This window comes from Diospyros lotus, chromosome 14 (genome assembly GCF_014633365.1).
Source record: "Diospyros lotus cultivar Yz01 chromosome 14, ASM1463336v1, whole genome shotgun sequence".
NCBI lineage: Eukaryota > Viridiplantae > Streptophyta > Magnoliopsida > Ericales > Ebenaceae > Diospyros > Diospyros lotus.
In genome coordinates, this window is record NC_068351.1 from 5,300,851 (window position 1) to 5,324,483 (window position 23,633).

Here is a 23,633-nt window from a genome sequence, read left to right on the forward strand (position 1 = left end):
TGTGACAGTCACATTCTTGGGGTAACAATGATTCTTGCGGGAGTCACATTCCCTTGCGGCGATCACATTTCTTCGTGGCAATACAATTCTTTTGCGGCAACCTTAAGACCTCTCAGCACTCACAAGTCTCGACAACCTTTTTCTCTTGGCAAGGCATGATCCTCTCAGTCTCGGCAGTGTGATCCTTTCGGCAACTGCTAGCATCTCTCTTGGCCACACTATTCTCTCAGCACTCACAAGGCTCTCGGCAAACATGCTCTCTATATCTGTGCCCATGCCCATGATTTCTTCCCATGATGAGATTGTGGACCCAAGTTTGTTGAGGCCAAACCAAATCATGTTATATTTTTTATATTGATTTTTTTGTGTGTGGTTTCTGCAATTCAATCCTAATTAACAATATATATATATATATATATATATGGTTTATATTTCATTTCATTTGATTGGCTTGCTGTATAGCTTCACATCACACCAACTTGCGAGAGAAAATATATACAAATATATCTAGGTTATAGTTCCATGACCTTAATTAACCTCGTACATGCACCCACGACAACGGATGCATTTGTAACAATAACAGATTCATTCACATATTTATGCATCTTCCAAATACATGAATGCGTAATTAAAACATCCACGACTATATATATATATATATATATTTATGCTTCAATTCTATATATGCGTGAATCTGCCCAACATACAGATGAATACGAAGCGTGTATGTGTCCATATATATATAGGCATTATTATAAAAGACTAAAATCAAGTTTAAAAATTAATGTGAAGGGATGAAAGACTATATATTGAACAGCCAACCCGTTGCACTTGGAGTGTTGATTCTGCGCTGTGAAAGCTGACCAAATAACCACTCATCCCCTCCCCTAGTCAAGATCTATGACCCCGCCGGTTATAAAATGCAAATTCTACACTGATAGAGAGAGGGAGGACTCTTTTTATTTTTTATTTTTTTTAATGAGAAACCTATGACTCCATTATTCGAGTGCATGTTGAGTAAGTCAACCAAAAATATATAGACAGGCTCATGTGCCGAGGAAGATTTGATTTTTGATATAATAATTAATATAAAACGAATATACTGATCATCTTACCAGACCAGAGTGTCAGATATGAGTTGCTTGGAAGGAATTTTCCTTTCAACGTTTGTGATTGGGGCAAGCTTATAGTTATGAAAAAGAGAAAAACAAAAAAAATCTTTGGTTCTTAATGCAATCTTACAATAAAAAGTCCAAGAGAATTCATACATATATTGAACTCGTGATTCTCATGTTTATTTTTATTAGATTATCACCTCTATGGGGGTTCATGTTAATATATCTTTTGACACTGAGTTGGTCAAATCGAATCATAGTGATTATTGATTAATTACCTTTGCCATTAAATTAGTCCCGTCTTAAGCAACTTGCAAGAATGTGGACCCTATCTGGTTGTGAAACTTATATTATTTTAAATATTTCTAGGAAACATATTATTTATTTGTATATAGACACATTGACGAGAATCAAAGCACCCATATATAGACGTTAATTCACATTTAGTTAAAACAGTGTTTGCGTCAGTGAACAGTCATTATGTGCTGTATCTAAGATTTAAAAAAATAAAAAAATGTAGTCATCATTGAAGACGTTTAGGAACCGTCACTAATAAATCTGTGTTAATCTGGTCTATTGCTGATAATTAAAATGGAGGCCACCGATGCAATTAAATGTCTAATTGACATGGAAAATGCTATTTGTACATAAAAAAGTTTTACAGAATACTTACAGGATGATATATCGCGATATTTTGATCTCTGTTCATCCCTTTCTCCCTCTCCCCCCTTCCCTCGCCGCTACAACCTCACTCGCCGCTGCCTCGCCGCCGCCTTGCCTCGCCTCGCCTCGCCACCTCCTCGCCTCAGTCGTCTCGCCTTGCCTCGCTGCTGCAACTTTCACCGCCTCGCCCCGTCGCCTCTGTTGCCTCATCGCGTTGCCTCAGCCGCCTTGTCACCTCGCCGCTGTCGCTGCTGCCGCCGTCGCTGGGGCCGATGGTGTGAGAGGGAAAGCGATAGAGAGACAGGGAGAGAGAGATGCTTTGGGCATTTGAGTCATTAATTGCAGGGACAAAATGAATATTTTGACTCTTCTGTAAGTATTTCTGTAATATATGTTCTGTATAAATAGCATGACTCAATTGACATAAGGAGAACGATGACTCAATTGACATAAGGAGAACGAAATGCCAGCCAAACTATTTTGGGGACAACATGAGAAAACCCATCTGACAATAAAGTGAGCAATGAAAAACCTTTTTTTTTACTAGAAATGAATCGAGAAGAAATTTTAGTGAGAAATTCGGAACGTAAAACTTAATTTAGAGGAAAGAACCTTTTCTTTATAACTTGATATATGGTGTTTTACTTCAAATCCAAATTATTTGGGATTATCCTTTAAGACTGAGTCACCTATCTCCTTGTCTTTTCTCGCAAGAGTGATGGGTCAAACACTATTGGAGTTGCTAGTTATGTTTTTTTTAGATAGTTATCGTTCTAATATGTTTTTAAAATTTTTTTAAAATTTTTGTAATTTAATTTTTTTGTTTAGAAGGAAAGGACTTCTAAAGAGATTTTTAAACTAAATATAATAACATTTCTATGCAAATAATCTAATTCATATATAGAGGTTATTGCAAAACTATCAATTTTTTTTTAAATGCTTGCTTAATCATGTTTAATGCAATACTAATATAAAATTGAACTATGTAACATATTGTAGATATTTCTAGAGGCAAACCCATCATTATAATGTAAGAAGAAATGTAATTAAGAGATAAAAGATAGTGACTATGGCCATCAAATCAATTAACACTTATTGACGACTTGATTATCAGTGCATAGAAAGCTTAAAAATAATCCACGTGAAGAATAAACACTTGTTGGGTACTCATTGTAATTTTTCCTTGAATATATCATCTTAATTAAGATAAACGTGAAGAATGATCAAAACAAGGAGTGTTCCTGTGTCTGGATGCTTATTGCTGATCACTCAATTGATCATTCCCGAATCCGAATGCGGGAATGCAAATTAGAATTAAAATCATTGTTCTAATTTCTTCCCTCTTTTGATGAAAAGTACTGAACATTACTTCTTCTTCCCCTACTGAGTCCAGTCTAGTCGTCAGCAATATTAATGAATCAACAGAAACTGTCAAACTCAACCAATATTAACCAAACTAGAGTGGATCTTCATGATATCCCTGTGATTGAGATATATAGGATTAGCGGATACGCTTCCAACTTGTCAAAGAAAACAATGGGAAGAAAATTTTAGAGATAAGCAGAAAACACTTTGCGATGGTCCAAAATAAATCCTTAAACACAAAGTAATTTTGACTAATTATAAAAAATAAATCTATATGTTATATATATATATATATATTTGTTCCCCTTATCTTCACGTCATGGATTGGTCTGAATAAGCATAGGAAATTATAAAACTAAGCTTAATTATAAATTCGTTATTACTGTATTGTTTGGTGTTGACTATTTCTAATGACCAGAAGCATAAATTCACCTTTGAACTTTAGCTTTTTTCTTATTGTAGAATCTTTAGGCCCTGTTTCTTTGTCACGTCGTTTTTAATTTTTTAAAATAGTAAAAACATGTTTATTTTTATATTTTTAAAAATGTATTTTTGAAAATAAAAAAAATTTGTAAAGAGAACTATAAACAACAAAAAGTGATTTTAGCTATTTTAATCATAAATACATTCAAAATTTTTAAAACATAAAAAATATTACAGACAAGAAAAAATGTATTTTTAGCAATCTCAGAACAGATATCCAAAAAATAAAATTAAAAATGAATTCAAAATTTAAAACTAAAAATTAAACCATGAAGATAATAGCCCCTAAACTCTTTGTGGTTCCCTTTACACACACCTCAACCAAGTTCAAAGAGTCTTCCAGTTGCTCTACAAAGTCCAGTCTTATTATAATTTTATGGTGGATTGTGATTTTCTGGGAAAATACTCATCTTCTAGCCCCCTTTTGTTGAACTTCTTGCCGGAAAAACGAGATGGAATCAGTATAGAAACCAAAAAAAATTTAACAAGGTATGAAGCACAAGACACTACTCAATTTTCCCAATTCCTTAAAATGCTTAAAGAATGCTCCAAAAACAATTTTTAAAGCTAAGATATCTCAAATAAAGAGTAGTTGCTGTATCACAGAGGAAGGGCTTAGCCTTAGGAAGGATTTCTCCGTGAATTTTAGTAATTAATCTCTCTATATATAATGCCACTTTATTCTCTTTTATTGCTAGACGACTTGTTAGCACTATCGACCTCTCAAATCTCTACATTGGTATGATATTGTTTATTTTGGATCTAAGTCTTCGTAGATTTGCTTTTGGATTTTACCCAAAAAGCTTTATACCAATAAATATATTGTCCACACTTATATGTTCTTGATCTTCTCTATGTCTAATCGATGTGAAACTTTAGTTTACACACCCTACAATCTTCCCCTCAAACAAAGGACCACATCATTGTGATATTCTTTTTTTTTTTTTTGGGCCTCCCCTTATCATCCATTCATTTGCTCCATCAAGATTAATTACTCATTTTCATTGTGGGCCAACAACACGTCCATGAAGAGTATCCCTACCTCAAGAGCCCGCTCCAAATATAGCCCAACCATAGATTTAATTGTGAGCTTAATCGGAGCCCACCGCCTGGCATTCTAAGAATTTCCTCCACAGATTCTCTTGGTGAAGTTTGGGGCTTGGTAAGAATTTCCTCCACACATTCTCTTGGTGAAGTTTGGGGCTTGGACTTTGATACCACGGTTAGGACTATGACCTTCCATATCTCTATATTGGTAAAATAGTGTCCACTTTGAGTCTAAGTTTTCATGGATTTGTTTTTGAATTTTACCCAAATGGCTTATATCAATGGAAATATTGTCCACACTTATATGCCCTTAATCGTCCTCATATCTAACTAATGTGGAACTTTTAGTTTGCACACTCAACAATACTAATATAACAGAAATATTATAATAAATATTAAAAAAAGTGAGAAATTCCTTCAGTAACAGAGTCACCTGAAGATTGAGCCAATGCTAGAGATCTGTTTCACCCACTTGAGGGATAAGAAAAATAAGTAAGAAAGCTTTTTCCTTGTGAAAATGAGAGAAAATAGGTAAAGAAACCAAACTCAAAGACATGAGCTTTTAGACACACACACACACACACACACACAAATAGAACTCTTTGAACTGATAACTAGAGAGAAAAAGAGGAATGAGACTTTGGGCATTAGAGTGAGTCTTATGTTTTGCTTCAGATAGAGCGAAGAGTAAGATGGCTTCTACTTTAGATAGAGAAATCTTTGGAAACAAGGAAACAAAATGCTTTGTCATCCTAATTTGCCCGTATTTTTTATGCGCCAACACAAGTTATTTTCACCCACCAACCTATAACTCCGCAAGTGTGTTTGATATGAAAAATTAAGGATTAGGTACATAAATAGAATAGCAAAAAGTTTAGAGCTCCATAATAAAAAAAGGAAAAAATATAGGGATGAATTTATACTTTTGGCCTAGTTTTAATCCCTAGTATTAGTAGAGCGTTACATTCTGAAGGTAGTTGAATGAGATTCCTGTCATGCGTATTTGTATGCACATATGGGGTAAAGAAGAGATGAATAGAAGACAAAATAATTCTTCTCCATAAAGCCTATAAGCAATTAAATTAAATGTTTTGTTTTATTGAGAGAGAATGCGAGTCATAGTAATAATAACAAAATAATTCTTTTGTGACTGAAAAACAGAACACCCAAATCGAGAATAACATAAAATACCAAAAGTGCTTAAAAACTCAACTCCAACAACACCATGCACCTTGATTAAAAACTGACCACTCTCCACTTTGCTCTTTCTCGGCTATGTGAAGCTTCCCGGCTTAATGGGCCAGTTTTGTGCTTTTCTTTATATGATTTTCTTTAAGCTACCCATTAGAATGTTTGTATGTTGTTGGTTATCATCTACTGTTTGATTTTTCTCTTGAAACAAATGTGAATTAAAGCGAAAATTTAGTGTTGGCTTTGCTTTCTTGGCATTTCTATTTCCTTCATATAAATGCATCAAACATTGCCTAATTGCAAAACGGTGGTAGTAATTCTAAGGAGTTGGGTTGGGGCCATATTGAGATCTAAGGGGTTAGAGAATAACGGTTTCAAATGGGTTTGAATGTGAGCCCAAATGTAATTATAAAGGTTTAGGCTAAGGAGAGGTAATTTGGGCCTAAATATTTAAATAAACATAAGATCCAACTTTAAAAGAAACTAAGGCCCAATAAGAATTAGTTTTGGGCCACTAAAATATAACTGTGAGGTCCAAAAGTGTAGAGGGGCCAACATGATAAACCAAGTGAGTATCGCAAGGATGAGAACTGGGGTGTGCAAAAGTTCAGTTAAACCAAAGTAATCCTATTAATCGAAATTATCAAAATGCTGTCATTTTGACTGAACTAACCCAACATCACAACACCGAACTGATTGAACACAATTAACCAAACCTTATTACCTTATATTTGTTTGTTTCTCAAACCCTAATCAACACATTTTTCCATTCTAGTCTGCCTCTACCATCTCTGCCTTTGTGATTGTTGACCAACTCCGATTGTGACTCTATCTTCTGGTCTACACACGTCGGTTACCACTTGTGAGTCTAGTTTGGTTTGCAAGTTTGATCTTCATTTTTTTTTTCATTCTTCATCTTCTTTTCTTTCTTCGTCTGTCTTCTCTATCTTTTTCCCTTTCCTCTGCAACTTCAATTGCAATTCTAGTCTTTTATTACCAATTTCATCCCCTTGCGAGTTTGGTCTAGGATTGCTATTTGTCATTTTTTTTTTTTATCTCTTTTTGAGTCTCCTCTGCAACTTGCCCCTATTGTCGCTAATCAATACCCTTATGTGACTACCGTTCATCTTTCGTCTTTTTCAAGATTCAGCCTATTTAGTTAATCGATTGAATTAAAGTTTTCTTTGGTCTGTTTGTTAGTTTAAAAGTTTGGTCGATTCAGGTTAGTTTTTTGTAGCAATTCAATCTGTATAGTTATAGAATTTTGATTGGTTTGGTTATAACAATTCGATCCATTCAAATGTCCACCTCATTGAGAAGTAATCGAGCATGAAAGGTGAGTCAGAGTTGTCTTATCCCAAGGTGGTTAAGTGAATAATTATTGTGATACATGCAACAACCATGCAACCCATGCAGGACACGAATTGGAGTATGGCTAGTGGGAAAATGAGGGTCTAGCAAAACTTGGTCAAGTCTATTTAGTTGTTTTAGTGGGTGTTTAGTTGCTTTAGTAGGTTAGTATTTTGCTGATTATGAATGGGACAACCAGAATTAATTCCAATATATTCTACTTGTCTTCTCCCTTAATTCTATTATCCCTTATTTCTCTTAAAATTATACCCATCAAGTGATATGTGTAATAACCATACAACCCATGCAGGACACAAACTGGAGTATGGCTAGTGGGAAAATGAGGGTCCAACAAGACTTGGTTAAGTTTATTTAGTTGTTTAATGGGTGTTTAGTTGCTTTAGTGGATTAGTATTGTGTCGATTTTTAGCATGAGTGGTAGATGTTTTTCCTATTTTGTAACTTTATTGTTATCCTTGTACATCTATAAATATAGATTGAAGGTGTAATATCCTACATCGAGCGATAAGAAGGATCGGAACAACTTACCTTGATGGGCCTACGCGAACTTCCTAGGGGACATATCCTTGAGTTTCCCCAGCTCAAGCACATTTAACCCCAGAATTCTTTGCCTACATTCAACCCAAAAAGTATCTAACTGGTATTGTTTCATTCCTTACTTGTCCTCGATATATACTACTATTCTCTGGGCTCTTGGGGTATTACATTCTCTCCCCTTGAGCACATAACGTCCTCGTTATGTGACCTTACAACTGGTCTCAGATCTCCCCCATTTGCATGGCCAATGTGGGATTCACTTAAGGTGCCTACATGCACCCCCCTTAGGGACTCAGCATCCTCGTTGAGGTTTTCCCTACCATCGCGCTTAGAGGCTTGGGGGTTGGCTCTAATACTACATGTAACATCCCGCATCGAGCGATAAGAAGGATCAGAATAACTTACCTTGATGGGTCTACACGAACTTCCTAGGGGGTCATCCATCCTTGAACTTCCCCAGCTCAAGCACCCTTAACCCCAGAGTTCTTTGCCTACATTCAATTCAAAATATATCCAACTGGTATTATTTTCTTCCTTACTTATCTTCGATATATACTACCATTTTCTGAGCTCTTGGGGTATTATAGAAGGTAAAGTGAATGGAACGACCAGAATTAATCCCAATATATTTTATTTGCCTTCTCTCTCAATTTTGCTATCCTTTATTTCTCTTAAAATTATACCCATTAAGTGGTATCAGAAAGTGGTTCTGACCATGAACACTAGCGACAAAACCAATGTCGAGTTCCGAAATGAAGTTCATGAGATCTTAGGATGCCATGAATCCAGTATTGAACAAATCCATGCTACCCTTCAGATCGAATTATTTGAGCTTCAATCCCTTCGTGCCTCACAGAATCGTGTTAATAACCACCCCAAAACAAACCCCATTGCTCCTACTAAATCCTCCCAACAAGTTAACCTACTGTCAACTAATCACTCCCAACCCTCCACGGACCGTAATCATCATCATCTTAAACTAAATTTTCCCAAATTTAATGGAGAAGACCAGCAAGGATGGATCTATAAGGTAGAGCAATATTTTGATTTCAAGGAGGTGGCTGTTGAACAACAAGTCCAACTTGCCTCATTTCAACTCGAAGTAACAACACTTCAATGGCATAGGTGGCTTACCAAGTTTAGAGGACCAGTAACTTGGATGGAATTCACCAAGGCTATACTATTTCATTTTGGTCCAATTGACTATGAAGACCCCTTTAAAGCACCAACTAGACTCAAGCAAATCACCATTGTTTCAGTGTATCAAGAAGAATTTGAGAAGCTTTCCCACCGAGTTTATGACTTACAAGAAAAGTTTTTAATCGGTTGATTGGTCGTAGGGCTCAAAGACGAAATCAGGTTGGATGTCAAAATCAAACAGCCCTGCTCATTACCTGATGCTATTGGAGTGGCCCGACTGGTAGAAGAACGCAATGGTTTGCAAAGAATAGGGGATAGTTCTTTTAGGTCCTCCATCCTAGGCACCCCACCCAAGTCAGCGAACAACAACACAATTAGAGGTTTAGGTCCCCCACAAGCGCTCAAGACTTGTATCGACGCCATTAAGTTCCCTTAAAGGAATTACTAGCCAAGAAGCTTGAGAACGTAGGGAAAAAGGCCTATGCTATTTTTGTGGTGAGAAATTCCTTCATAGATATCGGTGTCAACGACCTTAGCTACTCATGCTTGAAGACATACCTGACTTTATCCTTCCGGACAAGGATAATTTGAGTAAGAAGGAATGATACGTGCAATAGCCATGCAAGACATGAACTGGAGTATGGATAGTGGAAAAATGAGGGTGTAATAAGATTTGGTCAAATTTGTTTAGTTGTTTTAGTTGGTATTTAGTTGCTTTAGTGTGTTAGTATTGTGCTGATTTTCAACAGGAGTGGTAAATATTTTTCCTATTTTATACTTTTATTGTTATCTTTGTACGTTTATAAATATGGACTGAAGATAAAATGAATGGAACGATCAAAATTAATCCTAATATATTCTATTTGTCTTTTTTCTCAATTATGCTATCCCCTTTTTCTTTTAAAAGTGTACCCATTCCATATTGGCTCCAAGCAAGGGTTGCTTGTAGGTTGGCATGCTAGGTTTGCGTATGTGTGGGGCAGGCCAGACACAAACTGGGTGTGCGAGATAGTTGTAGCACATGGTTGATCTCTGGTGGCAGATAGTAGTAGTTGGCATCGATTATTTTTTTTTAAGATTTTTCTCTGGTAGTTGAGGGATGCCAACAGTAGGAATATTTGTCTATATATACTTTAGGCTTTGGGGCATTTTTGTAGACATTGAGAACCAACCCTTCACGCTATTATCTTTGTATTCTCGGTGTAAGTAAAGGTTAGCATTTTGTCGTACATCCTACATTATTTTCCTTCCAAGTTGTTGTGTGCTTCTTGTGTGTATAATAGGCTAATTAACTGAGTGAGGGATCTTAGTGGCATCATAGGAAAAAAAAATTAAGCCTCCAAATTGACACACTGACAATGGAGCCAACAAGTGTAGGGGCGGATCTGGGAGGGTTGGCCCCAAATTCGCAGGTCGTGCCAACCTCTCCTCCTTTCAAATGGGCCAGGTCCTTAGGGTAGATCTAGGGGAGAATTTGAGGGAGGTTGAGGTTGACACGAGTTGAAACTCGTGCCTGCCTCCTCCTAAAATCCGCCCTTGAACACGTCTACTTATGGGGGGCGATTTTTTTGTTTTTTAATGTAAATAGTATCATAGTATATTGGCTTAGTCCTATTTGATTGTGTTTGGGCTCATCTTGTTTACTTTTAAATGTACTTAAGCTCACTTGTTTATGAGCTAAATTCTGTATGAGTTTTTGAGATTTGCTTGTTAACATATTTTTGTTTGTTTGTTGATCAACACAATAGAATGCCCCAAGTGACCAAATTTGAGTTGAACAAAGAATTAATTGTTAAATTATTTTTCAAATCCTTAGATATTCATAATTTTGGGATTTGCCTATAAATACACCCTTACCCTCCATTGTAAGCGTATTGCATTAGTGTGTTTGCACTGATGTCATACGAGGGGGAAGGTGCTAAGGAAGCCAACATCGGGAGAGTCCACATTTGTATAAGATGGTTCATAGTTTATTCTTTTTGGAAAAAAAAAAAAAAACTACTCCCTCAGTGCATTATTCTTTTATTGTAGAATTGGTGAACTTAGGCATTAAGGTCGGACTACGTCAAAGTCTTGTGTTTTTTTTTTTTTATTATTTCTTATTTTCTATATTTTATAATCCAATTATGGTAACAAATATTTTTGAATAATAGAATTTATAATGACATAATTAATTTGATACTTTTCAATCTAAACTATAGCCCTAATTTTTTATGCATCCATTCTTATGACTTTGAATGCCATAACGGTGGCATTGGGAATTAGTCTGCAAAAATCCTTCTAAAGACCCTTTTTATATAGAAAGAAGACAATTATTATGGTGTGGCGCATTAATTTATTTTCTTTTATCCTCGTTATCCACACGCCATTATGATGTAATTCTCTATATTTATTTTTACAAATTTAAGGATTTATATATAATTATAGTTCTAAGTTTATTTTACAATGGAAATGAAAATTATATAATTCTTTTGCTGGAGAAAATTATATAATTTACACGAATATGTTTTATTATTAAATTCCACCATTTTTAAATAAAAATATTAAATTCCATTTAAATTCTCAAGAACTTGGGCTATTTTAATAGAATTCTATTCTTGCTAGATGATTTGTTATGGTGTTGTTTAATTGATACAGAATTAATAAACATTTACGTAAAATATTAATCATTTTTAAAGTTTGACATAGAATTAATAAACTTATCAAAAGTTAGATTATTTGAGCAGATTTTTAGATAATATGATCAGATTAAATGTTGTTAACTGTTACTATATATTAGGACTCAACAAGGAAAAAACAAATTATCCTAATTACGATTTTGGGTGTAATTAGTTTCTTTTATCACCAAATTAAAGTTATAATTCAGTAGTAAATAACAACATTAAGGAGTCTCAATTAATTAGCATCCCACTAATTAAATTTCAAGTGATACACTCTTTACTTAATAAAGAAAAGTTGCACGCCCTCATCATCCATACATAATCCATGCATCACTGCCAGGCAATTAGTTTTCTCTGCCCTCATCATCAATAAGTCACTGTGACGTAATTATTTTTGGGGTTAGACGAGGCGAATCGTGGATCCCTTGTTGGGGGTTAGGATTATAAATTAACCTTCTTATTAATTATTTCGGTAATGCATGATTAGTCTTACCGTCTTAAATTTAATTGATGACCGAATATCAGTCTTCTATCTCAAATATTTTTAATTTGATGACCAAACGCGGTCTTAATTGATTATTAAAATTATTTTGTTAATTTGACTTGTGAGGCCTTATATCAATTTTTTAGAAGTATATTAGCGGACTATAATATAAGGTGACATTAAAATCTATGAATAATAATACAAAATAATAAGTGATGAAGCCCAATTAGCCATGCATGCATGTAGATTTTCTTTTTTAACTAGTCATCGAGTGTATATTTGTTAATTTATCAGGCATATGCTTTTAACTTGTGTTTTTGTTTAAATTCTCGGTGCAAGAAAAACACATTTATACTATTTTTTGTCAATTGTAATTAACATGTCTCGAGGAAAAAGAGTAAGTCAAATTACAGGAATATGTATATTATGCGAATTCTAACCAATTATAAATTGTCAAAATTAAAATAGAGTTGTAAATCAATATTAAATTTGACAAGTCGATCTGCGAAGCGTAAAGTTTTAGAAGATTATGGACAAAACAATTAAGTATTCAAATTTTATCTATAAATTCTTAGGTGTTAGGATAGAGTCTTTGACGAATCAACTTATATTTTATAGAAAAACACAATTAAAAACTATATAGAAGGAGGAGTAACTTAGGGCCGGGGGACATGACTTGACAATCTGCAAAAATCATTAATTGTATAAGACTGTTGAAATATTTTCTCCAAACAAATATAAACTTTGGTTATTCCTTTAAATCAGTAGAGAAGAAAGCCACACATTTTCTATTTCTCCGTTCCAATGGCCCCTAGCTAGCTCTTGCCATCTGATTTATTTGACCATGAAGTTATTTCTATAGTAATCTTTGGCCCTCTTCCAAGGCGATTTTTAACAGTCATTTCACACACTAAATTTACCTTAAACCAAATCATGAATGGAATTGGGTAGCTTTTGTGACATTCGATAGTGGTGTCTTCAATGACTAGAGGGAGGGGTCATGCCCCCTCTTTTTTAAGTTTCACCAATTTGTGGTCCTTTATGTGCGCTCTATGCTTTTATGTCCTTATTTTTTTTGTTTGTGGCTGTGGATTTTTTTGGTTGTTTAATTAGTTCAATTTTCTGTTTTGCTACTTCAGCTCAATTAACTTTGGTTTGGCATGAGTATAGATTTTGGCGAATGATTTGGTGTTTGACTTGACAAAAACTTGTTCAGATTCGTTCATTTGTTAAAATAAACGAGCCAAATTTGAGTTTAACTTTGAAACTTGATTTGTAAATGAATCGAACTTAGTAAAACTTAGTTTGTTAAAACTCACGAATATGTTCAATTAGAGACTTATAAATATTACTAGACTCGATTAGAGATTTGTAAATATACTCGATTAGAAATTCATGAATAGCTCGTAAACAACTGATTTATAAATATATTACCTAACATAAGTTAGCAAATTTTAAATTATTACAATAATATAATTAAATTAAATATGTTTAATATTATTTAACTTTGTTTGGGCCATTGTTCCATGTCTTATTGTCCAAAGTTAAATAATAAAAACAAAAACAAAAATAATATGAAATTAATAATAACTATAAATACCCCTGACAAATTATTTAGGTCTAAAAAATTCTATTAAGTATAACAGTAGTCATTATTAAATATTACAAAGTAGGTTTGACTACACTTGGGACTTGTGTTCTATCGAATTGAAAGAAGGCAGAAAATAAGAAAAGCTTTTAATTCTAAAAACACTATTTTTAAACTTCTTGGGCTTAGAAATTTAATTGAGAATTATGGAGCGGCAATCTTCCTCTCTCCCCAATTAGAAAACTAATTAAAAAATTAATTAGAAAACCCTAGCTGCCTTTGCTTGTTCCTCTCTCCCTGTGGCTTGTGCCTCCACTTTCTCTTATTCTATGTCTTGTGTCTCCTCTTCTTCTTCGGCCAATAGCTGTTGTTCGTCATATTACCCTTTCTTCCTCTCGTTTGGCAATCCCTTCTCTCTTCTTCTACCAACTGACTCTCGTCCCAAATGTCGCTTCAAGCCTCCATCTAAGGAACTACTCCCATCTATCGTGCCACCATTGCACTCCATCGCACGTCACTTTCCACTGCTTTACCTTGCCTGTTGTGCGTTGTCTTCACCTATTGCTGTCGCCACACCCTTGCTGCATTGCTGTCGATGGTTACCACCTTCCGTTGTTGTCGTCGCTTACCACTGCACACTTTTATCTTCGCTCGTTGTCGCTAGCTACAACTCATCGCTTGTTGTTGCCTCCTACCATTGTTGTTGCTTGCCAGTAAGCGCTTGAGCTTGCGTCGAGCTCAAACTCGAGCTTGACTGGTCTATCTTTTGACCAGATGAGCCTTAAGGCTCGAGCTAAGCTCGTGCTCAATTTTGACCCTAAAAATAAGCTTGTCAAGTTGAACCTTAAGCTCAACGAAGCTTGGCTCGACTCAGTTTAATTGTAATTAATCTTAGTCAAATCTTAAAATTAATAATTAATTATAAATCTTACTTTATTAGGCTTCTAACTTCTTTATTTTCTCACCCTAGGTACAATCTAAATGGATAGAATAAATTTAATATTTCTCACCTTGTCGACTTTTTTTGGTTTTACCCCTCTCAATGACAAAGGTAATTGAACTACTAGGCATTGTATCCTCGTCGATCGAGCTTAAAAAGATAACTCAGTAAACATTCCTTGAGCTACTTATGGGGAAGTACAAATGTTTTCACCTTAACTTTGATTTTTGACGCTAAGTTATGATGGCTAGCACTCCACCCACTGTCAAGGCTTTCTAACCTTAGTTCAGCTTCAATATCTCCATCATCTTACTTAATGGGCTGGTCTGGATGGGTGTTAGTACTAGTTTATGTTCGTTTTATATATCATTAGTATCAGGTTGATGGGGGAGGAGTGATTTTTCTTTTGTATTTATTTTCTTTAAAAAAAGAAAAAAAATTCCCACCTTTTTATAAGTCCCCATGTTTTTTTTTTCCCACAAAAATTCAAGTGTCTAAATAAAATAAACGTTAAGTACATGGTTAAAATATAGAAATTACCAAATGCTATTTATATATAAAATTTATATAATTTAGGAACTTTATATACAAACAACATTAATAAATCTATATGTAAGCCTTAGCAAAAGAAAAAAAAAAAAATCTATATCTAACCGCGTCGCGGGTGCGTGCCAGGCTTGTGTTTGATGGGAAAGCTACAGTTGGTGTAAGTATTACTATTTTGTTCGATAAGATGTTATTTTTGCATCTTTATTAACGTTTGGCAGTCATTCTTTTGCATTTTTTTTTTTTTTATGGAAGGTCGGTTATAGCCCTAAAGAAAAGAAGAAAGAAAGAAAAGTAATTAACAAAGAAGTTAGAGATTAACATTAATTCAATACTCAAATCGTGATATATACAACCAATAGGTAGGCCCTCATTTTAATTATTTAAAAAGAAACAATCAAACTCCAACATCGAAACTATAAAGTCAAACCACATGCTTGGAAACCAACGTATTTTGAACAACAAGAGCGTAGATTTCATTTTTATTTATTGGAGCCACGAAATGGCTGCTTTTCTATGTTTGCAGTTTCGAACACGCAAGTTAAACACCGTCGTTTTCAACAATCTACGGAAAGTAAAGGAAAGAAAGAATTAATGTAGAAAGTGAAAGAAAAGAAGAATTGAAAATCCCCACAAAGAAAAGAATCTAATGTGTACATGGATCAAGGTCCAATTAAATAGGTTCAATGACAGGTCCAGAGGAAAATTTAGAGAAAAACTTAGAGGGAGACCCAAAACCCAAGTAGAAAAAGACTAAGGTAAAAAGTTATCTGTTCAATGAATATGCATCGAACTAATGACAAAGCTTATAAAAATGAAGTTAAAAAATTAAACATAAAACATAAGGAACAAAACGGAAAAAAGAGCCACAAAAATAAAGCGTAAGGGACAAAACGGAAAAAAGAGGCACCAAGGACTCAAGAGACCCTCTTGGGAGAAGGGTCTCCGGGAGACCCTCTCGATAGATTCCTGATCAAAAGAAGATTTGGGTAACCCGGCGAGGTCTCCTGGAGACCTCTCTTGAGTCATTTTCTTGATATCAATGTAAATTGCTATATTTGAAATCTTTTTTTTGAAAGTTAGAAACAATCAAATCCCAAGAGAGTCGCAGACTCCTCCAAGTCCAACTGTCAGCCATCACCTCTATGTAAGATGTTAAAAGTTGAGTGAATTTTCAGCATTAAATTAAGTGAGAGTGATTGTGCTGCTGATAGCGTGAATAAGCAGGGTGTTGTTAGACAAGAGGGTCTGATTGCTTGACTTTCTCTTAATTGGTAATTTTCATTTTCTACCCACTCCTGCGGATATTTTCAAGACAAATTTTGTATCAAGTGATCCGGGTGCAAGGGCAAACATGCTAGGACCTTCTATTTTAGATTTTATTTCTTTTTTGAGTTCCCTTTTTTGTTTTTTTTTTTGGGAAAAAAATAAAACTGTTACTACATGATATTTAAGTTTGAAAAAAGGATCCCATCAAAATCACTAATTTAGATCTTGAGGAGTTCACATTGAATCAGACATGGACTTCAGTAATAAACTTTGTCTTTGTGACAGAAAACCTATTATTATTATTATTATGTTATTTAAAAATAATTAAAACTACAAATTCATTTTGTAACTAAAATTATAAAATATTTTTTGTGAGAGAGAGGAGAGATATAAAATTATGAGAGTGATTTTAGGACTAGGTAAAATGATTAATTTGATTTACTTTTTCAATAGCAAAAAAAATATCTATTGTTGTGTCGGCTTGCTCCCCAGATTAAGGTTGCATCCCATCAGAATCACTAGTATTTACGCTGATGGAAATTTCCCAGCAACATCGGTTGGCGGTGCCATGGAAATCCTTTTTCTAACTCTACTCCTCTCTCTCTCTCTCTCTCTCTCATAGAGATCTTGACCTGCCTTGACATCTAAAAGCGTGTATAAATATGGAACATGTATGAGCACTAAGTTCACCGAGAGAAAAAAAAAAGAAAGGAAGAGCTCTATGAGAAGAAGATTGAGATATACATATAGAGGTTTAACTAATGGAGAATATTAGTTCGGCGGTGCCCGACGGGTTTCGATTCTACCCAACAGAAGAAGAGCTGGTTTCGTTCTATCTCCACAACAAGCTACGAGGCACAAGACAAGACCTTGATCGAGTCATTCCAGTCCTCTATATTTATCACTTCAATCCATGGGATCTCCCACGTTTGTTCTCTCATCTCTTGATTCATTTTCTCTTCTCTTCCTCTAATTAATTAGTTCATGATTTCCGAAATGGGTCTCTCAAGAAAAAAAAAAAAAGGTCAATTAGGTACAAACCTGCGATCCCTAATCAATCTGCTTTTTGTCTTGGAGCTTTCAAGCTCCTTCTTGGATAGTCGTTGTCGGGGTTGCTGAGGCTCTAGGCATGGATATTTCACATATCCTTTTGAATGTTTTCAAAGAAAAAACAAAAGAAGAAGAAGAAGGAGAAGAGGAAGAAGAAGAAGAACATATTTCAGTACCATGTATCTTCGGTTGAATTGTCTCATTCAGTTTCTTGGTTATTTCTGAGATAGAATTTTGGTCGTTTCCTCCAGTCTTGTCAAGCATGGACTCAACTAGCCCCCAAAGAAGAAGAAGAAATGAAGCAGCCCCGCTTAATTTATCCAGTTGGCTCTTACTTTAGATTTTCTTATATTTCATTTCTCAACATTTAAATCAAGCACAGGCCTTTAAATGAGAGTTGGAGGTTAGAAGACTATAATGTGGCTAATAATTATTAAGCTAACTAGTTTGTTAATTAATGTTGGATTTTGGACCAGAATTTGCTGGCGAGCTGTGTCGTGAAGACCCTGAACAATGGTTCTTCTTTATTCCTAGACAAGAGAAAGAAGCTCGTGGAGGAAGACCTAACCGACTAACTACTTCTGGATACTGGAAAGCTACTGGCTCTCCCAGTTATGTTTACTGTTCTAATAACCGAGTTATCGGTGTGAAGAGGACAATGGTTTTCTACATAGGAAAAGCTCCAACCGGGAGAAAAACGGACTGGAAAATGAATGAATATAGGACCATTGAAGGGGAGGTTTCATCATCAAGAAATGCAATTCCAAAGGTATGATTACATGCAACATATGGGCTCTTCATCTTAGTTCAGATAATTTAAAAAGAAAATTAGTAAAACAGAAAACTGCGGCTAAGAAGTATTTAAGATACTTACATTTACTTTATAAAAAGGATGATTTTGGAAAGACTTCATCACCCAGCAAAACCAAAAAAAAGAAAAAAGAAAAAGTCTTCAGGAACTTGTATATCATGAAAGTTTGATACTAGTTCATGGGATAATTATTTTTGATAGAAATTAAAGACCGCCTGCCTACACATATATTAAGCCTATGTCAAAGAGAAGCAGCCATGCATCAGTTCTCTTATTTAGTTTAGTTTCAGTTTCAGATCATTTTGATTTGTATTAATTAATTCCTGTTTTGCTTGTTACTTTTTGCTGCCAATATCTAGTACTTTTGTAGGTATTGTATCTTCTTTCCTATTCCGTGGGTTAGCAAAGAAAGTACATAAATAAATAACGAAACGGGTACCTGATAAAAGATTAACTACATTATGGTTATTGCAACTTAATTTCTTGATATATGCTTTCTTACTTACATTCTCTTTTGAACCGATGTTTTTCGTTCAGTTAAGACAGGACTTGAGTCTCTGCCGGGTGCACAGATCATCGACAAGGTTGGGTGCTTTTGATAGGCGGCCGTCATCAACCTTCTTGCACGGTTTTGACAGGCAGCCACAGGCAGCGGTGGCAGGCCCGGATCCGGCAATGGTTCACCAAACTCATCACAGTGGCGAGGCGATAACATCTCATAACCAGAACTATCTAATGATGGAGAGTGCAAGCTTACCAGAGAGATTTTCGTTAGGAGAACATGTTGGTAATGATCCGTCACATCACATGTTGATTAGAGATAACTGGGATATGTTTTTTGAGGATCAGCCTCTGTGGGATTGGTAACAGGAACAACTCAATTGGTTCTGATAAGAAGGAATACCATCAAAAGCTATGAAGAAATGAACCATATATGCTGTGGATCAGCAGGTCATGAGATATGTCCACTGAAATTATCATATTATATGTTCTTCTTCTATTATATGTGTGTTCTTTTGTTTTTTTTTTTTTTTTGGGTGCGTCTTCCTTTAAATTAAGGACATATAGGATTGTCCTTATTGTACTTTTATCATTGAAATTAATCTGAGGGATACTTATAGGACACTGGATATAGCAGCTCAAATTGATAACAAAATCTCTCTTGCCTAGGAAAAAAAATGAAAACAAAAAAGCAACCCTGATAAGATGACATTTAGTGGCCTAAGCTGCAAGAAAGACATTAAAAGAAAGTTTTTTTTTTTTTTCTTTTTTCTGAGTGAAGTCCATTAATAGAAGGAATTTTTTTTTGACTAAGTAAAAACTTGAAACGATTACTACCTAGCTATCGGTATTACAAAATTAAATATTTTGGTGCTGTGAATCCAACAATCCGACAACATAAGTAAAGGAAAAAATCAAACACAAATTTACTTATACAACACAAAATTTGAAATATATATGTTGGATTTAAACTGTAATTTAATATTAAAAATAGAAATCATAATTAAAAGAGGTTATAAAAATACCCAATTCCACTACTAAGGTTGAATTAACATGAGAAAATAAACATGTTTTAACTAGGTGTCCTGTTTCTCTCTTCATTTCCAATAACTGTATGAATATTATCAATGGGGCAAACAATTATAATTTTCTATTTAAATAGAAAATTGAATCCTGGTTTATGAGAGAAGGAACTTAATTTTAAGATTTCTTTAATAGACCATTCCATTAAGTTATCCAATAACTTACAAGCTTTTTACACCTTTTAGTGGGATTTACTGGTCTTATCCACTCGTTTTTTTACAATACAAAATTTAAATTGATGATAGCTCATTTATAGAAAAATATAGAAAAATTGTAATAAAATGAACTATGGATAATTTAATGTTTGAGGTGGACAATGAGTTGGAAAAACTATACTATTGAAAACCGAACCGAGGGTTACGATATTTTAAAATTAAAATTGAACACAAAGTCTGGTACATTATTGAAAATATTAAAAGTTTATTATAAACTTGAAACCAAATATGAAGTTTAGTATATTATATATTGAAAAAATTGACAGTTCATTATAAAATTAAAAAATAATATGATGCTAGCTAACAGACATGGACATCACCAAATTAGCTTAGATCCCAAACACTTTGCTTCCAAGACATCACCATGGTAACTTCGCGACGGTGCAGTAACCATGGCTTCCAGTCGCAATCAACAAAGCTCACCAAAAACAGGGTCAAGGTTATTAGCAAGAACAAGGAATTCTGGCTAAAATCTTGGATTTCGAATGACAAAATTAGTGAATGACAAGGGAGGTTTGGATTAGGTAATGGAAGAAGTGAAGGTGGTGAGCAGATGACTTAGGAAAAATATAGTAGAAAGGGGAGATGATATTCTCTCTTCATTTCTTATTTGACACTCTCAAGGAAAGGTGCAGCTCGAAGCTGAAGGAAAGGAACAACCATAGAGAATTGAGGCAAAGAAAAAGGAGAGAAGGGAAAAAAAGGTAAGAGAAAGAGTTCAAAACTCGAGGTGTGAGGGTTTATTATCAGGTTTTAAGTTGCATGAGTATTTTAATTATGATACTTTGAATGAGACTTGCTTATTAATTTATTGTTGCATCAAAGAAAGATGGTTCTTGTTTTTTTTTTATAAGTAAGATATATTAATAGAAAAAAAGTGCAAGAGCTACAAACGAATGCAAAGGCATACCCCGCAGAACAACCGAAGAAAACCACAATTCAACTAACGAGGCACACACAAAACAATCGAAACCGGACAAAACAAAGCAATCGCAGAGAAAATAACAAACCTATGCCAACCAAAAACCAAACTAAGTCGGATCTGTGAGCACAGGTTTATTTGCACCCAAAACTTGAGAGGCCTTAGCAAGCGCGTTCTTTTTCTGCTCCCATTTCAACTAGGATTTGGATTTCATTGGAGCAAACTCAGAACTCGAACTGTCAGCCTTGTCACTAGAAGAAGCATCCTTACTTTCCATCCGATCCCATTTTCCTCTATTCACAACATCAGGGCCGGCCCTGAGAAATTAGGGGCCCTAAGCAAAATTTTATATAAACCCTAACATCTCATGCCCCTAATATTATTTAATATCATAATATACATACATATATATATATATATAAAATGTGAGATGGGCCCATCCACCTGGGCCCATGCCAACAAAGCCAAGACCAGCCTTAGTGGAGGGCCCAAGGCAATTGCCTTGGTTGCCTACCCTCAGGGCCGGCACTGCACAACATCCATGACATCCTTCGCCGTCAACCCCAAGTACTTCTGCTACCCCTGGCATAGACAACTCCCCTAGAGCGAGAATATAATATATCCACATCTTCCTCTGGCTAAGAATCAAATCTATTTGCCATCAATACCCCTCCATCACTCGACGGAATGGATCTGGCCTTAGAAGCCTGTTCAACAATCTTAATCAATGATATAGGGGAAGGCTACTTACCTTTTTGATCCTTGGGATATTTGTTAGTTTAAAAGCTGAAAGAACAATTCTGTAGAGTGAGATTTCTTCTGATAAGAAGGGAGAGATATACGAGAATTCAATACCATCTTAAAAGTAAAAGTTTGCATACAATATAAAGACTGAAAAATTAACCAAATAATCGAGAATCATGCAGCACTACTAGATATAACAAAATAACCAAATCCTATAAACTAGGAACATAAACTTGACTGATTAAAAAAATAATACGTGGACAGTAGAGTGAGTTGCTGATCTTGATGCACATAACCAACACTCTTTCTTGCTTTAGGAGTTGCAAACTCCAAGTCTCTGCCTAAGAAGCTCAAATTTGTTTGTTGGTAATGGCTTTGTGAAAATGTCCGCAAGCTATTCTTCTGAACTGCAATAAACCAAACTCACATCCCTTTCTTTCTACACTTCTCTTAAAAAGAATAGCTTAATCTTAAAATGTTTAGTTTTTCCATGAAAAAATGGATTATGAGATATTGCAATTGCAGCTTGATTGTCCACAAATACCTCTGTATCATTCAATTACTTCATATGTAAATCACATAACAGCTTTCTCAACCACAATGCTTGATTTACTGTTGCTATGGCAACAACAAATTCAGCTTCTGCGGTAGATTGTGCCACGGTTTCTTGCTTCTTGGAACACCAAGAAAACACACCTGATCCTAGACTGAAGCAGTACCTAGATGTACTCTTCATATCATCCACGGATCCACCCCAATCACTGTCAAAAAATCCCATTAACTTGAAGTTTTGACACTTCTTGAATTTTATACCAAAGTTAACAGTCCCTTTGATGTATCTAATAACCCTTTTTGCTGCTTTAAGATGCATAAAATGAGAGAGAATGCTTACAACAAAGAGAATATCTAACCTAGTTGCAGTTAGATACATTAAACATCCAACCATGCTTCTAAAATAGCCTTCATCGATTTTGTCAGTGCCATCCTTCTTACACAAACTTTCCTTCTGACTCATTGGTGTAGTCATTGCTTTGCATTCCCCCATGCAAATTTTTTTAAGTATCTCATTAGCATACTTTTTCTGACAAATGAAAACTTCCCCTTCATCTTGTTTGATCTCCATGCCAAGGAAATATGTCATTAAACCAAGATCTGTCATGTCAAAAACTAGCATCATCTCTTGCTTGAATTCATCAACAGTCTTGGCATTGTTACTTGTTACTAACAAATCATCCACATACAATGAGACAATAAGGAAGTCATTCTTTTTTTTCTTGACATAGAGATTAACTTCTGATAAACCTCTTGTAAAACACAAGCTCAATAAGTGTTCATCTATCCTACTATACGAGGTTCTAGGTGCTTGTTTTAAGCCATATAGAGCCTTTTTTAGTAGGTAAACTTTGTCTTCATGGAATTCTTCAATGAATCCTTCTGGTTGCTCAACAAAGATCTCCTCCTGTAGTAGACCATTTAAGAGGGCAGATTTTACATCTAATTGGAACATTTTCCAATCATTTTGGGCTGCCACATTTAGTACCAGTCGAATGGTTCCAATCTAGCAACTGGAGCAAACGTATCTGAGGAATCAATTCCAAAAACTTGAGCATACCCTTTGACAACAAGCCTTGCTTTGTGTTTATTGATGGAACCATCAGCATTGAGCTTGGTTCTAAGCACCCATTTTACTCCAATAATTTTTCTATCCTTTGGTCTGTCAACTAGCTCCCAAGTCTTATGCTTTTTTATCATTGACTACTCCTCCTCCATTGCCTTCTTCCATTTCTAATCTTTAATGGCTACTTCATAACTTGCAGGTTCACAAATAACCACATTACATCTTTGATAGATGTCATGGAGTTGTCTTGTGCCACGGATTGGTAGATCTTCTTCCAATTCTTTTTGTAG

General features: G+C 34.9%; 1 protein-coding gene across 1 annotated transcript; it reads left to right on the forward strand.

Moving 5' to 3' along the window:
* Positions 1-17,073: 17,073 nt before the first annotated feature.
* On the forward strand, positions 17,074-19,403 carry LOC127790544 (NAC domain-containing protein 90-like). The gene is made up of 3 exons (XM_052320102.1): positions 17,074-17,326; positions 17,926-18,218; positions 18,798-19,403. The coding sequence occupies exons 1-3, from the start codon at positions 17,161-17,163 to the stop codon at positions 19,125-19,127; spliced, it is 789 nt and encodes a 262-aa protein (XP_052176062.1). The 5' UTR covers positions 17,074-17,160; the 3' UTR covers positions 19,128-19,403.
* The last annotated feature ends 4,230 nt before the right edge of the window (positions 19,404-23,633 follow it).